This window comes from Lutra lutra, chromosome 8, assembly GCF_902655055.1.
Source record: "Lutra lutra chromosome 8, mLutLut1.2, whole genome shotgun sequence".
In the NCBI taxonomy this organism is placed as follows: Eukaryota; Metazoa; Chordata; class Mammalia; order Carnivora; family Mustelidae; genus Lutra; species Lutra lutra.
The window spans coordinates 27296758-27313455 of record NC_062285.1 but is presented as its reverse complement, the minus strand read 5'-3'; the positions used below and the strand labels follow the sequence as shown (position 1 = coordinate 27313455).

Sequence of the window (16698 nt, the reverse complement as noted above, 5' to 3'; positions counted from 1 at the left end):
ATAATTCTTTCTTCTGGAGGTAGGGAGAGAGGTTGGAGGGAGAAAGAGGACATGCTATGAAAGTTTATTTATTTAAGTAATCTCTGCACCCAGTGTGGGGCTCTAACTCATGACCCTGAGATCAAGAGTTGCTTGCTCTTCTGACTGAGCCAGCCAGGTGCCCCAGGATACGTCAGCTCTTAAGATAAAAAATTGTTTCAAACGGCTTCACCAGGTGTATCATGTAATTCCCTAACTTCTTCTTCCCCCACGGTTAACCCCATCTCTACCTTCATGTTGTTCCTCTGTCCAAAAAGGGAAGACATTGCCATGCTTCAGTCTTTTTAGTGCAAACTTGGAAAAGTTTAAGAATCATAGAATTTAATGAAGTTCCTATTTTTTTCATTCAGGTTTCTGCTCAGAGGTCATGTTACCTAAGTGCTCATCTCTCACCCGCCTTAATAAAACAGCCTAACGAGAAGGAACCCTTGCTTTATACTGTACTCCTTTTTTTTTTTTTAAGATTTTGTTTATTTGTCAGAGAGACAGAGAGCATGCACACATAAGCAGGGGAAGCAGCAGGCAGAGGGAGAAGTAGGCTCCCCACTGAGTGAGGAGTCGGATGCCCGAATCAGTTCCAGGACCCTGGGATCATGACCTGAGCTGAAGGACGATGCTTCAGCGGCTGAGCCACCCAGGCAGCCCTGTACTCCTTTTTTGTAGGATTCTAGGTTGGAAATAATTTTCCCTTGGCAATATTACAAAAATTTTTGATTATGGTAAAATACACATAGCTGTAGATTTCCTATCTTAATTATATTTAAGTGCACAGCTCGGTGGTACTAAGTACATTTATAATGTGCAGCCATCACCACCACCCACCTCCAGAACTCTGTTCATCTTGTAAAGCCGAAAGTCGGTCCCATGGAAACACTGCCTCCCTTCCTCCTCTCACTAGCCCCTGGCCACCACCATTCTACTTTCTGTACCTGTTACTGGAGTACTCTCAGGACCTACCTGAGTGGAATCGTGCAGTATTTGTTGTTTTATGACCAGCTCTATTTCACCAGCATGATGTCGTTGGGGTTTGTCCATGTTCTGCTGTTTCAGTTTCCTTCCCTGTAAGGCTGAACGCTGCTCTGTGGCATGAGTGGGCACATTTTGGTGCCTTACTCTTCACCCCCTTGCCTCACTTTACTTTTCTTCATAATCCTTCTTTCCTGCATGGAGTGTTATACTTAACTAATGAATCACTGCACATGGCATCAAGGACCGATTATGTACTACACAGTGGCTAACTGAACATAATAAAAAAAATACTTATTTCCATCTGATATCAGTCCCATTACTATTCTGGTATGAGAATGCTGGCTTCTTGAGAACTGGGACATGGACAGTTCTGTTCCTAGCTCTTGGAGCAGTGTCTGACACATAAGAGGTGCCTGATAGACATTTGCTGAAGGAAGAAAATTACAAATAGAATTGCATATGTTTTCAATAACACTAATTCTTTTTTTTTTTTTTAAAGATTTTATTTATTTATTTGACAGAGAGAAGTCACAAGTAGGCAGAGAGGCAGGCAGAGAGAGAGGAGGAAGCAGGCTCCCCGCTGAGCAGAAAGCCCGATGTGGGGCTCGAACCCAGGACCTGGGACCATGACCTGAGCCGAAGGCAGCGGCTTAACCCACTGAGCCACCCAGGCGCCCCAATAACACTAATTCTTAAAAAGATGTATTTATTTATTTTAGAGAGAGAGAATGTGTGCATTCGAGTTGGGGGAGCAGAAGGAGAGTCTTAAACAGACTTCACGCTGAGCATGGAGTCTGAGGTGGGGCTCGACCTCACAACCGTGAAAATCACAACCTGAGCTAAAATCAAGAGTCAGACGCTTATTTGGCTAAGCCAGCCGGGTGCCCCAAAGTAACACTGATTTTCGACCCCTCCCCCCTTCCCTTGTCATGAATTTTCTGTGTAGCTTTCTGGATTATATTTCTGTTTTGGTATTCTCAGCCTCATAATAACTTGAAAATTATTGTTTGAGAGTCTCATTAACTTAGAATAATTGCAAGATAAGGAATTATCCTATCCTAAGGCTGAGGGAACAGCCTTAAGGAGGGCTCTGAGGCATGGAAGTTGTTGACCTGCAGGACGCTCCAAAGAGGTCATGTGGCTGGAGCATGGAGAGCTGAATGGTGTAAGAGTTGGTAACTGCCATGGGGGAGGTGATAAGAGGATGTGTGAGAGTCCTGTTAAAGATCTTAGAATTTGTTCTGAGGTCAGTGGGAATGCATTAAAGAGCTCTGACCAAGAGAGTGACCCTGGCAGATCACAGGTTTTGAACTAGGACCAGTTACCATGTGGAAATTGAAGACCAGTTAGGAGGGTACTGCCTTGGATCCAGTACAAACTGACAGTGGCTTGAACTATGGTGGTGTCCCTGAAAGGGGAGAAGTGAATGGATTTGTGGTGACTTCGAGCTGTGCCCTCAGGACGTGGTGACAGAGAAGGAGGCGGCAAGAATCACCCCCTCATTTCTGGCTGAACAGCTATAGATGAATGAAGATTTTGCTCAGGCTGAGAAAAGCCTTCGATTTGAAAAGGGAAGTAATTTTTAGATTGGATTCCTTTTCTAGGTAAAAACTTGAAAATTAGAGGTGTAACTTAAATGACTATTCTACTACAGGTGTGATTGTAAAACAAATGAGCGCAGAGTGTAACGTTTGGTGAATTTAGGTAGATACAGGCAGCTGTTTCATCACCTTGTCCATGAAAAATACCAAACATTTCCACTCCCCAGGAAAGTCCCTACTACCTCTTTTTGGTCAATCCTGCCTACTTCCCCCTGCCCCACTCCAGGCAAATGCTGATCTGATTTACATCTCTATGCCTTAGTTCTGCCAGTTCTAGAACTTTATGTAAGTGAAATATAGTATGTATTTTGTGTCTGGCTGCTTTAACTCCACATAATGCTTTTGGGATTCATCTCTGTTGCTGTGTTTCATAGCTAAGTAGCTTTTAAAAATGTGTCTTCTTTTTTGCTTTCAAAGATTTTATTTTTAAGTAATCTCTATGTCAACTGTGGGTCTTGAACTTAAAACTCTGAGATCAAGAATCCTACGTTCCACCGACTGAGCCAGCCAGGTGCCCCAAATGTGTCTTTTTAAACCTCAGTATTTGTGTTTTGTGTGTGGGCTTGGTTGTATATCCCTCTTAGTATATTCCTTGTTATCCTAATCTTTTTTTTCCCCCTTAGAGTCAGTGATACTTTATTTTATGTTATATTATTTTATTTTTTTATCTATGAACATTTATTTTTTTGTTTTTTTTTTATTTTTTTTTAAAGATTTTATTTATTTATTTGACAGAGAGAGATCACAAGTAGACGGAGAGGCAGGCAGAGAGAGAGAGAAAGGGAAGCAGGCTTCCCGCTGAGCAGAGAGCCCGATGTGGGACTCGATCCCAGGACCCTGAGATCATGACCTGAGCCGAAGGCAGCGGCTTAACCCACTGAGCCACCCAGGTGCCCTGAACATTTATTTTTCTTAAGACATTTATTTATTTATTTGACAGAGAGAGAGAGATCACAAGTAGGCAGAGAGGCAGGCAGAGAGCAAAGGGGAAGCAGGCTCCCTGCTGAGCAGAGACCCCCCCCCCCACCCCCACCCAATGCGGGATTTGATCCCAGGATCCTGAGATCATGACCTGAGCCGAAGGCAGAGGCTTAACCCACTGACCACTGAGCCACCCAGGCACCCTGAACATTTTTTTTTTTTTAAGTTTTTATTCAAATTCCAGTTAGTTAACAGTGTACTATTAGTTTTAGGTGTGTAGTATAGTGATTCAACACTTCATACATCACCTGGTGCCCATCATGACAAGTGTACTCCTTATCTTCATTACCTAATTCACCTATCCCACACCCACCTCCCCTCTGGTAACCATCAGTTCTCTATTGTTAAGAGTCTGTTTCTTGGGGCGCCTGGGTGGCTCAGTGGGTTAAAACCTCTGCCTTCGGCTCAGGTCATGATCCCAGGGTCCTGGGATCGAGCCCCGCGTCGGGCTCTCTGCTCAGTGCAGAGCCTGCTTCTCTCTCTCTCTCTCTCTCTGCCTGCCTCTCTGCCTACTTGCGTCCTCTGTCAAATAAATAAATAAAATCTTAAAAAAAAAAAGTCTGTTTTTTAAAAAACGATGGTTAAATGCCTCAAAGTAGGTGGCAGTTCCTTAACCATATATGTGTTGTTAGGCCTGAGAGTCTCTTCCATCCTTGTAAAGGGGAGTGTCAACCCTCTCTCAGTTCATGTAACACTTGCTATCCTAATCTGTTTTACCTTCCTGTGAAGAGTAGGGGAATAAAAAAATAAGATGAGAAGACCCTATGGAGCTTTAATTTACCCAAAAGTAACATAATTTAACCTAACCTTAATGGATATCAAAATATTAAATGGGCTAACAGTTTTGGTTGGGGTAACCTTGGAGAACAAAACAACTTCCGAGTGAATAATATCTAGACTCACTAGGCACAATATCAGTCATCACTTACTGATCCAAGGTATTGATCAACAGAGCAAGTTACCCTGCAGATAATAGCACAGTCCAGAGTTCATATCAGCAGTAGAATTCTTGGCCTCCAATCAGGAGATCCTAATGGTTTTCTTTTGTTCAGCAATTAAAGCCCTACATGATTTCAGTTAGGGCTAGAGTAATCCTGATTGTATTCTACCAGTAATTTCATCCTGAGTTCAGATAGTAACAGCTTTAGGTGAATGAGTGTTTATTTATTTAAAGTATTATTTATAGAGTACCATAACTGCATCTATTATTATGTGAACATTTTAGCTCCTTTGTATGGATTGTTGCCCTGCATCAAAGAATACAGTATTATAGTTACAGATAAATAGAGTTAATGAACTAGAGTTATTGAGTATTCTTTTATTGTGAGTAGGTCGGTAGTGAACTACTACTTGTTATTTGTACATACTGAGATAGATCAGTTAAGCATTTTTCTTTAGCATAGACCATGGAACACATACGAATTGGTTTTATTTGGTAAAATAAATTCTGAAATGGTAGGGAGTGGGACCAATATGAATGCTTAGAAATTCCATCATGTATAAAATTGCCCCCATCTCATTTTTAATTATCAAGATGTGATAATTGCTCATGATAGTAAACTTGAAAACTACACAAAATATAAAGAAGCAGAAAAATCACGTATAATTCCACCACCTTAAAAGCAAATGCTGTTCAAATATTGGCATATCTTCTTTAGCCTAAGTTATGAGCATACTACATAGATAATTTTATATTCTTTTATCATTGAAACCAGAGTGTAATTTTTCCATGTTTTTAAAATGGGATAAAGTTATTTTTAATAACTGCATAATTTTTGCATATAGTTTTTTATTACTGATTTAATTCCATAGTTGTTGGGCATATAGGTCATTTACAACTTTACTGAAAAATAATTCTTCACTGAACACATTGTTTTGTGGAACACTGTTTGCATTTAGGATTATTTCTGCACAATAAGAATCCTAGGCTCTAGTCACATGGCAAAGGTTATAAAAATTTTTAAGACGCTTGACCAGGGGACGCCTGGGTGGCTGTTGGTTAAGCGTCTGGCTTCGGTTCAGATCATGATTCCAGGGTCCCGGTCCAGCCCCATATCAGGCTCCCTGCTCAGTAGGAGTCTGCTTCTGCCTCTCCCTCTGCCCTTTCCCCTGCTCATGTGTGCATGCTCTCTCTCTCTCTCAAACAAATAAATCAAATTTAGAAAAAAAAAAAAAAAAAGACTCTTGACCAGTATTGCCAAATAGCTTTTGTAACCATTGTACCAGTTTATGGTCTTAACACTAGTGTATAAGGATACCCATCTCAGAAAGTGAAATTCTTAATTAAATGCTTTCTTCTAGGTTTCCAAGTTAGTTGTTACAACAAAGAAAATAAAAGACAGACCAAGTCTTTGAATATAATTTCATCAGTTTCAGCTCCCATGAAGTGAATGTGGCCTTTTATCTCCTTAACCTGCCATTCAGCACTCTCTTGTTTATTCCCTGGGTCAAATGGGGTGATTTTGGTTTCAAGTAATAGAATATCTTCTGTGGTCCAAGGGTTTGTGTGGCCCCCAAATTCATATGTTGAAATCCTAACCCCCGAAGATATTTGTTATTAGAAGGTGGAACCTTTGGAAGGTGATAAGGTCACAGGGGTGGAGGCTTCATGAATGGCCTTTATGCCCTAATGAGAGAGACCCCAGAGAGCAACCTTGTGCCTTCTGCCATTTAAGGACACAGCAAGAAGGTGGCAATCTGTAGCCTGGAAGAGGGCTATCACCAGCACCTGACCCTTTTGGCACCCTGATCTTGGACTTCTAGCCTCCCGAACTGTGAGACATAAATTCCTCTTCATACCCTGTGTATGTTATTTTGTTACAGTAGCCCAGACAGACTAAGACAATATCCAGTTTTAAACATGGCTTAAATAAGGAGGCAAATAACTTATTTCATAAGAAGCCCTAAGGCATGGCAGTTATTGGAAAGTAGTTCAGTGATGCTTCTCTCTGAATTTCCTGGTTTTCCTCTCGAGAGTCCAGGTTCACCATAGTCGGTTCAGAGATCATGTCCTCACAATATCATATCCAGAGATCCTGTCTCATGTCCCTCTTTAAGAGCAGGACAAACTTTCTCAGTAAGTCTCTGGCTCTTTTGGTCGGGGATGGGTCCCTCACTGGTAGGGGGGATGGAACAGCTGGGAGTGGTAGATTAGTCTGTACATACTGTCATGGCTGGGGAGAAGTCCATAAGGCACAGGGGCACTTCGTTTCTGGACACATTGGAGGTTTTATTAACAGAGAAATGGGGAAGTGGCTGTTGGGGTCTGCCATAAGTCTCGATTCTTCATGCCTAATCTCCCATTACCTCCACATAGAGGACATTTTTTCACTCCAGACTCTCAGCTCTATAAGGTGTCTTGTTTACACTTGAAACAGAGTCTGGGTTCAATAAGTATTTGTTGAATGAGTGAATAAATGAACATGATTACTTCACTCTTTCCCCTGGCGGCCTAAATGGAGTCAGATGAATAGTACACACCAAGGATGGTAACTGGGTTTATCTTGTTTGCCAGTTCAGATCTACTGGTAATGGTTTCTAGAATTTAGAAAGGGTTCTGAGGCTATATCCAGGGTTCAATGAGAAAGAATGCTTGATTCGATTATTATTGCCTACAGAGGGTATGGGAAAGGAAGCTGGTAATGTGCGTTTCTGGTATAGGTGGTGATTCATTTTATTGTACATTATTGGGTGTGTCCCACCCTCATGAGGTGAGTGCTGAGTGTGCTACAGAAATAACAAGATGGCGGGAGGGATACCCTGCCTGGGGAGTCCCTCTTTAGTAGCCAGGTCAAAGATATAAATAAATAGAAGTCTGTTTTCTTGGAATAAAAGCATCTGTTCTTCTAATAATGTTTCTGAAGTTTAAATAATCAGTGGGGTGATTCAGGAAGTTTTTATGTAGAGGTGATACTGGAACTGGGCTCATAGGTTGGATCTGACTCACTGCTTCCAGGAATTAATCTTTACTTGTCCCTTTCTGATCCCAAGTTCTTTCCTCACTTGTCTCCCTTAAGGCAGAAAATAGTAAGACGCCAATTATAAAACCCATGTTAGGTGTGTTCATGATTTGAATCTTCACAACTCTTCGGGATAGCTGCTACTATCCTGATTTTATAGATTTTATAGATGGGATAATGGTGCAAAGCTCTTGAGAAACAGCGGTGGAACTGACCCACTCAAGCTCTTTCTGATCCAAAGCCAGTTCTCTTAAGGTTTCCCATTGTTCTTATGTTCCATCTCTGTGCTGGATATGATATAAGAAATACAGAATACCTTAAATATTAGCATCATACTTTGGCCAATTCAGTCCTCAGTAGTCAGAGATATACCTTAGAAAGCCAGTCTGGGAAACTTGCAGATTTATACTCACCCATCATCTACGGTGACCAGGTTTTGGGACATACCTCACAGCAGGTACTGCAATAAATTCTTCTGAAGAAGTATATGGATACACTGGTTATAAATATGATTTTTTAAAGACTTTTTTTTATTTATTTGACAGAGATCACAAGTAGGCAGAGAGGCAGGCAGAGGGGAGCAGAGAGTCCGATGCATGGCTTGATCTAGGACCCCGAGATCATAACCTGAGCCGAAGGCAGAGGCTTAACCCACTGAGCCACCCAGGCACCCCATAAATATGATTTTTTTAAACGTATTTCATTATACTAACAAAGTGATGTTTTAGAGTGGTGAAATACATTTTCAAGTTCATTGAGTACCTTTTGTATTGTAAGGTTAAATAAGCCTTATTAAAGATAATGTATTTAAAAATGTGTGGTGTTTAGAGAGAGGCAGGAGAAGGTCTGGCTCCCGGAGCCGGGATTCACTAGTGACAGCGTGTTAGCATTATCACTGTACTATAGCGTCTGGCTATACTATAGGATCTGGCAAGTCAGTTCTTTAGGATTGTGAAGGGTTGGTAAAAGTTTAGGAACTGGGGTGTCTGGCTGGGTCAGCCAGTAGAGCATGCGACTCTTGATCTCGAGGTTGTGAGTTCAAGCTTCACATTGGGTGCAGAGATTACTTTAAAAAAAGAAAATCTAGGGAACGGATTGATACATGTTAAACAGAATTACACCAGATTGATTGAATGATTGACAAGCCAGCATGTCAATTTCTTGATTTATAAAGGAGGATATGCCTTTCCAGTGATTGCTACTGTATCATTTACCATGTAATACACCCTCAACAAATTCGAAGGGAACCACTGTTGGTAGCTTTGCACTTATTAGCAATATACTTCACTATTTCTTGATATTATATCCACCTTAGATATTATTTCTTGACTTTGTATTACAGTGTTTGAAGATTTAGTTTTATTGTGCCTTCTCTACGTTCATTACAGTTTTTGGTTAAGTGAGAGTCATTAGTTACAATATACTACATTATTGTGGCTACTGAGCCACAATGTGATTACCTTTTCTTTCCTAAAAACCATGCTCTTTAAATGTGCTTTGTTTTCCATGTGTCTCTCACTAATACCTAGCAACTGTTCAGGAGACAGGTCATAGCCTGTTAGCTATTTCTCTAAATACTCATGGACACTTCCGGATGGATCACTTCCATTTTCCTTTCCTGGATATTTCATTTTAGCAATCCCCCATCGTCCTGTTCAGCCTGGTAGCTCTTCAGGTCTGGTACACAGTTGTCATCCTGATACTTTACTATTTTGTGTTATTTTCTCTCCCTTGGATATCACATTTTTGGGTCTCTTGAGTTACTTGTTTTATTGACTGTCATGCTCTGCAGTGCATAGTAGGAAACACTTTTGAGTCTTTCCATACCTGAAAAAATTTTTTATTCTACTATAGATTTTCCGGGCGGTGGGGTGGGGGCATGAATTGGCTTAGTATGGGATTCTAGGCAGAAAATTTCCCTTGTGATTTTGAAGGTATGGTCTGCTGTCTTCTAGAATGCTGTGAGGTCCTTCGTCATTTTGATTTGTCTTCCTTTATTGTGACCCAGTTTTCTTTATGAATGTTTTTGAGAATTCCTCTTTCATGTCTTATATTTCATGATAGTCCTCTGAATGGCCCAAACATGCTGACTTAGAACAATAAACATTTTGTTTGTCCGTGATTGCTCAGGTGGGTGTTGAGAGACAATTCTCGCATCTCAGTTATTGCTTGTCTTGCACGCAGAGGCACTAAAGCTTTTGTTCTTGACTGTCCTTTCTAGGATGTTTGTATAGCAAACAGCTTGGAAGGTAGAGGTAGTGGCTCCCTCCCTAGCAGAGAGCAGGTTTATTTACTGTCTAGTACAGGTAAAGACAAGTGTGTCTGCCCTTGGGTCCCAGACCAAACAGGTTCACCTGCAGCCCATTATAAAAGATGAGGTTCCCTAAATTCAGGGTTCCTCAGTTGTGAGGCAAACCTGGGCCACTCTTTGATCTCCCCTGGGACAGAGGGGCCAGTGGAATCTGATGGGCAGATGAAGCTCATGCTTGATGCTGTGCTGTAAGTCAAAGAGTCCTTTGTTTCTGACCTAGGCATCTTGGGTCTTCTGCCAGAGTCCAAGAAACTGTGACGAGCTAGCCTGTTAGCTTGCAAGTAGGGTAAAATCTCAGAACCCCTACACTTCTTGACACCGGTGAGTCTTCTCTTGGTCTTGCTAAGATCATGTTGTTGTCATTTGGTGGTTCTGCTGAATACTTGGGTGTTTTAGGGTGGCCTCATTCCCATGTCTGGCCGTTGATGCTAGGCCTCTCTTTCCATGTGGTCTCTCATCTCAGAAGACTACCCTAGCATCTTCTCATAGTTGGTGGAAGCATTCCAAACAGGAGAGCAGATGCTGTAAAGGCTTCTGACACCTAGAATTACATGGTGTCAGTTGGCTACATTTTGTTGGTCATGGTGAGTCTTGAAGCCAGTTTAAATGAAAGGAATGGGGGACATAAATGCCACTTTTTGATGGGAAGAGTGGCAAAGTCACCCCATAGAGGAGTGTGTCAGACGAGATGGGAAGAATTATTGTGGTCGCCTTTGCAAGTCGCCTGAGTCCTCTCCCACCCCGCATTCACTGTGCTGTGTACTTGGTGAGCCCTTCCATTCTAGAGATGTACTTTTCAGTTTGGGAACATTTAAAAAATACTCTGTCTTTGGCAATTTTCTCATATTTTCTGGTTTCTTTTTCTCGAACACCTGTTATTTAAATACTGAAGCTTGTTGGAATCTCTGAATTGTATCATTCTTTCTCTGTTGTCTCTCTGTCTTCTTAGTTCTTTCTGGGAAATTTCCTTCATTTTGCCATTCATTCTGTTGAATTTTTTTTTTTAAAGATTTTATTTATTTATTTGACAGAGAGAGATCACAAGTAGATGGAGAGGCAGGCAGAGAGAGAGAGAGAGAGGGAAGCAGGCACCCTGCTGAGCAGAGAGCCCGATGCGGGACTCGATCCCAGGACCCTGAGATCATGACCTGAGCTGAAGGCAGCGGCTTAACGCACTGAACCACCCAGGCGCCCCCCAAAATTTTTTTATTTTAAAAAAAAATTTATTGACAGAGCACAAGTGAGCACAAGCAGGGGGAATGGGAGAGGAAGAAGCAGGCTCCCCACTAAGCAGGGAGCCTGACATGGGGCTTGATCCCAGGACTCTGGGATCATGACCTGAGCCCAAGTCAGATGCTTAACCTACTGAGCCCCCCAGGTGTCCCCTATTGAATTTTTAAATAGCAGCTGCATGTTTTCATTTCTTCAGGTTTAATACTGTCCTCTGTTCCTTTTTTTCCTTTATTTGAAAAAAAAATTATTTATTTTTTAAAGTAGGTTCCCTGCCCAGCAGGCAGCCCAAGGTGGGGCTTGAACTCATGGCCCTGAGATCGAGACCTCAGCTGAGATCAAGAGTCAGATACTTAGGGTGCCATGATCCCGGGAGTCCTGGGACAGAGTCAAACCTGCTTCTCCCTCTGCCTCTCTCTGTCTTTCATGAATAAATGAAATCTTAAAAAAAAAAAAGTCAGGGGGCGCCTGGGTGGCTCAGTGGGTTAAAGCCGCTGCCTTCGGCTCAGGTCATGATCCCAGAGTCCTGGGATTGAGCCCCGCATTGGGCTCTCTGCTCAGTGGGGAGCCTGCTTCCACCTCTCTCTCTCTGCCTGCCTCTCAGCCTACTTGTGATCTCTGTCTGTCAAATAAATAAATAAAATCTTAAAAAAAAAAAAAAGTCAGATGCTTAACTGACTAAGCCACCTAGGCACCTCTCTTTTGTTCCTTTCTTACAGCTTCCTGTTTTTCTCTCATGGATGCAATATCTTCTTTTATCTTTTTATTAATGATTTTTAAAAATACTTTTCACCTGGTCCCTTTAATGTCTGTTTCTTATATATTACCTTTTCTCTCTCCTTTTAAAAATACTGTTTTTCATCTTGGAGCCTTTCTTTAGTTTTGTATGATTCTAGGCCTTTATTCCTATTGGACATACACACTCAAACTCATACTCATTCACTCTGTACCCAGGTGAGGCTTGCTGACTAAGAGTGCCAGCAATCAGCAGGTATTGATGGAAGTTTTCCAGTGAATCTTATCTGTAGGTCTGTCCTCTGAGGTGGTTTAGTTTCTACAGAGAAAAGTCTTGTAATCTGTGTGTGTTCTGGGAGCAGGGTGGGAGGAAGGGGACTGGTGGCCTTAGTCAGTGTGACTTTCACATGGCTTCTCAACATACTGTAGCATTTCACCCTCTTTTTCCTCTGGGGCATTATGGACCTGAGTCCTTAGCCTCTTTGGTCATGGAGAAGGATTAGTTGTTAGGGTATGCAGGGTGAGGAGGGCTGTGTGCGGACTGACCCTGATGTGGACACAGGTCACCTGTTGGTAGCCCAGAGCTTCATTTTCCATCATCTGTGGTAGGTCTAGGTTCTGCCTGTTGCTCATTGGGTTATCCTCCTCATTGGCTTTCTGTTTTCCAAACTTTTTTTGCTGTCTCTTTTCTGCAGTTGTCTCCTTTTTGGTCCTTTTTTTTCCTTTGGGATTTTCCCTACCATTTTAGTGGAGTTTCAAGAGGGAGCATAGGATAGAGAACTGCCCATGGTCAACCAGAACCCTCCCTTTCCCTTCTTGAAGTTTCTTGGTACAGATCCTATGCTGGTTCCTGTTCTGATTATTATTGTTTTCATTAATGTCGTGAGTTCTTCACAGGCCAATTATTTGTGGTTTATTGTTTAGAGAGGAAATACTCTGTTTTCAGCCTTTGCTTCCTCCCTAGGCAATGAAGATTGGCTGTTCACTGGTTCTTTTCAACATGTGCTTTGCTCACAAGCTTCTTCAAAGATAGCATGTCTGAGTCTTTCTCTCTCTGTCTCCCCACACCTTTCTGTTGTGCCTGTCCCGATCCAGGGTAATTGTTGACACCAGCCCACATGCTGCGTTGTCACAATATAAGCAAAAGATTCCTGATTTTGCCTCCCTGGGGTATTCCAGCTCTTCGGTAGAACAGCTCTCTGGATGATTCCTTTTGGCTCCTTCATCTCACTTGATTTTCCTTGTCTGTGGTGGCACTTCCTCATATGTCGGGATTCAGAGTTGTAGATGACTGCTTGTGTCCTCAGAGCCGGAGTTGAAGGTTTTCTCTTCCTTGGTTCTAGTGATTTCTGAGAAGAGGGCAGAAAGTGTTTCTTCTGTCTCTTATCGGCAGCGTACTCATTAATTTTATATCAGCTTTTATTAGTTTCTGTCTCAAAAAATGAACTTTTTTTTTAAAGATTGTGTTTATTTATTTGAGAGAGAGAGAGACAGAGCATGAGTGGGGTGGAGGGGCAGAGGGAGAGGGAGAAGCAGCCTTCCCTCTGAGCAGGGAGCCTGACATGGGACTCTATCCCAGGAGCCTGATGCCGGGCTTGATCCCAGGACCCCAAGATCATGACTGAGCTAAAGGCAGAAACTTGACCGACTGAGCCACCCAGGTGCCCCTAAAAAATGAACTTTTTCTAACATCCTCTAATTCTGAGGCTATCTTTCTTTATGTTTTTTCCCCTTATGAAATGATGACTACATACATGGTACCGAAGCATTTTTCTTGCTTAATTTTTGTTTTATGTTCTTTTAGGGAAGATCCACCAACACATTCTCAACCAGACAGTGATGATGAGGCAGAAGAAATACAGGTTTGTTCAAAAAACAAAATCCATTCTATAGACTCTTGTAATTTAAATGAGCCCTGTTATGGTTCTGATATTTACATCTTAGCATACATTTGGTAAAGTGAGAAATTATACAAAAACCTCACTTTGACGTGTAGTTTGTCTTCAGAAAGAGGTGTTCTTGTATTTATGTATCAGTTTTAGATGGAGCATTGCTTTTTGGAAGCCCAGTACACTATCCACATTTAATATTTTGTTTCTGTCCTCTTCGTGCAGTGGTCGGATGACGAGAACACGGCTACGCTTACGGTAAGAGCAGAGCCATGCCAGTGTGGGGACAGCCTCACACTATTGCTTAGGATGCTTCAGGGTTTCAGTCCACATCTCTCTCAATCCCTTTTACTCACTATTTCAGATGTATGTTTCTCTGTTGGTTTTGATAGATTACTTTGAAGAATAACTTGAATCATTGTTTATAGGCAAATATGGCCTGCCCTTCTTTCCCTTTGATTTCAAAGGAAGTATTTTAAGTGCATAGTTGGTGCCTTGACTTGTTTCTGGTGAGCTCTGAAAGAAGTAATTAAGCCTAACATTGAGTTTTGAGGTTCCCAGATCTGTGGAACCTGAATTAAAGTAAAATCTATAGTCACTTATTTAAGTATATTTAAATGGCATAAAAATTACAGTTTCTTTCAAAGGAGAGCAGAGAAGTGCGTGGCTTTAACCAATATCATAAAAATGTAGAAGTTGATTGAGTATATTATGGTCTTTGATGCTAAGAATGCTGTTGTCTAATTCAACTTGAAATATATTTTTAATAGAAATACTTTTTAGGGGCACCTGGGTGGCTCAGTGGGTTAAGCCGCTGCCTTCGGCTCAGGTCATGATCCCAGGTCCTGGGTTCAGGCCCCACATCGGGCTTTCTGCTCAGCAGGGAGCCTGCTTCCTCCTCTCTCTCTGCCTGCCTCTCTGCTTACTTGTGATTTCTCTCTGTCAAATAAATAAATAAAAAAAATCTTAAAAAAAAAAAAAAAAGAAATACTTTTTAAAGGAATGAGTGTGGTAAAACATGTATTTCTAAAAATATAGTAGATAAATGAAACTTATTATAACTTGAGATAAAAGAGAAAAGTTTTTATATAATTTCCTGCAAATATATGTACAGGCACAAGGGAAACTAGTTTTAGGGAAAGTTATAGTCTAATACAACTCTAAATAAGATACTTCTGTTTATTTTAATGGAAGAGAACTGGTATCCACAGTACAAGAAAAGTAAGTGGAGATGCCTAAACCAGTATATTTCCTTAGGTATGAAAAGCATGCCAACATATGCAGAAAGAGAAAGTTTCAATGCCTTATTTTACTCTGGGTATCGTGCAAGTCAGTCCCTCTGCATGTCTGAAAATCCTGTTCAGTTAAACATGCATATTAGTGATCTCTTGTATTTAGGGCACTCCAGTGGGTTCTGAACAAAGAGGAATTTGGTTTGATTCCTGCCATTAGCGAGTTTATAAACCCGCAGGGAAAGATGCCTCAGTTTGGGAGTAGAAGACGAAGTGCTGTCGGAACACAGAGGGTAACAATTAGAACTGAGGTCATCTAGAAATGGGGAAAGGGAGACATAGTATTTGACCTAGACCCTAAAAGTAGTGAGGATTATCAGTGCCAGCTCATGCTTTCTTTCTTTCTTTTTTTTTTTTTAAAGATTTTATTTATTTATTTGACAGATAGAGATCACAAGCAGGCAGACAGGCAGGCAGAGAGAGAGGAGGAAGCAGGCTCCCTGCTGAGCAGAGAGCCCAATGCAGGGCTCGATCCCAGAACCCTGAGATCATGACCTGAGCTGAAGGCAGTGGCTTAACCCACTGAGCCAGCCAAGTGTCCCCAGCTCATGCTTTCTAATAGATGGCTAGATAGGGAAATTAATAATTTACATGTGTGTATGTACCAAACTCTATTCACTAAGGACTGGAAGCAGTGATGTGGTGATATCATGGTGGCAGTGAGCATACCTAGTCCCCTGATCTTGGTTTCCAGATACCTTCTCCACCGAAAGGAGTTGAAGCCCTTTGGAGAAAGTTAAGACTGAGGGTAGGAGAGAGAAGATGAACTTGTGACTGTGTCAGAAAGTAAGAATGAGGCAGACATGACAGCTTGAATGGGTTCCTCCTAGCCAAATAGCCGATTGTCAAAACAGGGATATCAGTGGAGTATAACCATTTGCTAAGATTGGTGATCTGTGATCCCATACTGACAATTAAATGATTGTATTAAATAAATGGGAGCAGAAGGGAAAGTTCTTTATAGTAGAAAAGGCACCAGCTCACAAATGCAGAAGGAATTATGGAATCAGAAATCATCATTTGGCAATCATCACAGTAATACTTGATGGAGTAGATGTTAAAACTAGAGGGTGAATATTAGATGAGAAAGAGGATACTTTAATATTCTCAAGATATTTCTACCAAAATTACTTGTTAATTATAAAGAGGAAAATAGTGACTTTATAGTGGAAAGACCTGGTAGCTGAATGATCATAGTTAACCTTGTCAGTGATGGCGCAGACCTGCATTGTGTACCTCTTGATATGATGCACTAAGAAGGACACACCACCTGCTAAATGTGGATAACCTAAATCAAATCATGAGAAAACCTCCTGCAAACGCAGCTCTTTGGAAATTATATAGAATAATTGCCAGTACTCTTCAAAAATATCAAGGTCATGAAAGATAAAGGACAACATAAAGAAGGACTATTACAGATTAAAGATCAAGCAGACATGACAGCTAAATGCAGTGGTGTGATTCTGGAGTGGGTCCTTGGTCAGAAAGAAATGTTTTCTTGGGGCACCTGGGTGGCTCGGTGGGTTAAGCCTCTGTCTTCGGCTCAGGTCATGATCTCAGGGTCCTGGGATCAAGCCCTGCATTGACCTCTCTGCTCAGAAGGGAGCCTGCTTCCCCCCCGCCCTCTGCCTTTCTCTCTGCCTACTTGTGATCTCTCTCTCCCTGTCAAATAAATTAATAAAAATCTTTAAA

At 41.5% G+C, this 16698-nt stretch overlaps 1 protein-coding gene and 1 non-coding gene across 3 annotated transcripts in view; one reads left to right on the top strand and one right to left on the bottom strand.

Annotated features, from left to right (window-relative positions):
* Window positions 1-16698, top strand: part of CDC123 (cell division cycle 123) — a 57740-nt gene that overhangs the window by 5510 nt on the left and 35532 nt on the right. For both annotated transcript variants that reach the window (XM_047741978.1, XM_047741977.1), the window contains exons 3-4: window positions 13630-13687; window positions 13940-13972. In XM_047741978.1, coding sequence (XP_047597934.1) covers window positions 13630-13687; window positions 13940-13972 — 91 coding nt within the window. The remainder of the gene's footprint in view (window positions 1-13629; window positions 13688-13939; window positions 13973-16698) is intronic.
* On the bottom strand, window positions 4160-4285 carry LOC125108139 (U6atac minor spliceosomal RNA). Its single transcript, XR_007129817.1, has one exon. It is a non-coding gene; the product is annotated as a U6atac minor spliceosomal RNA (small nuclear RNA).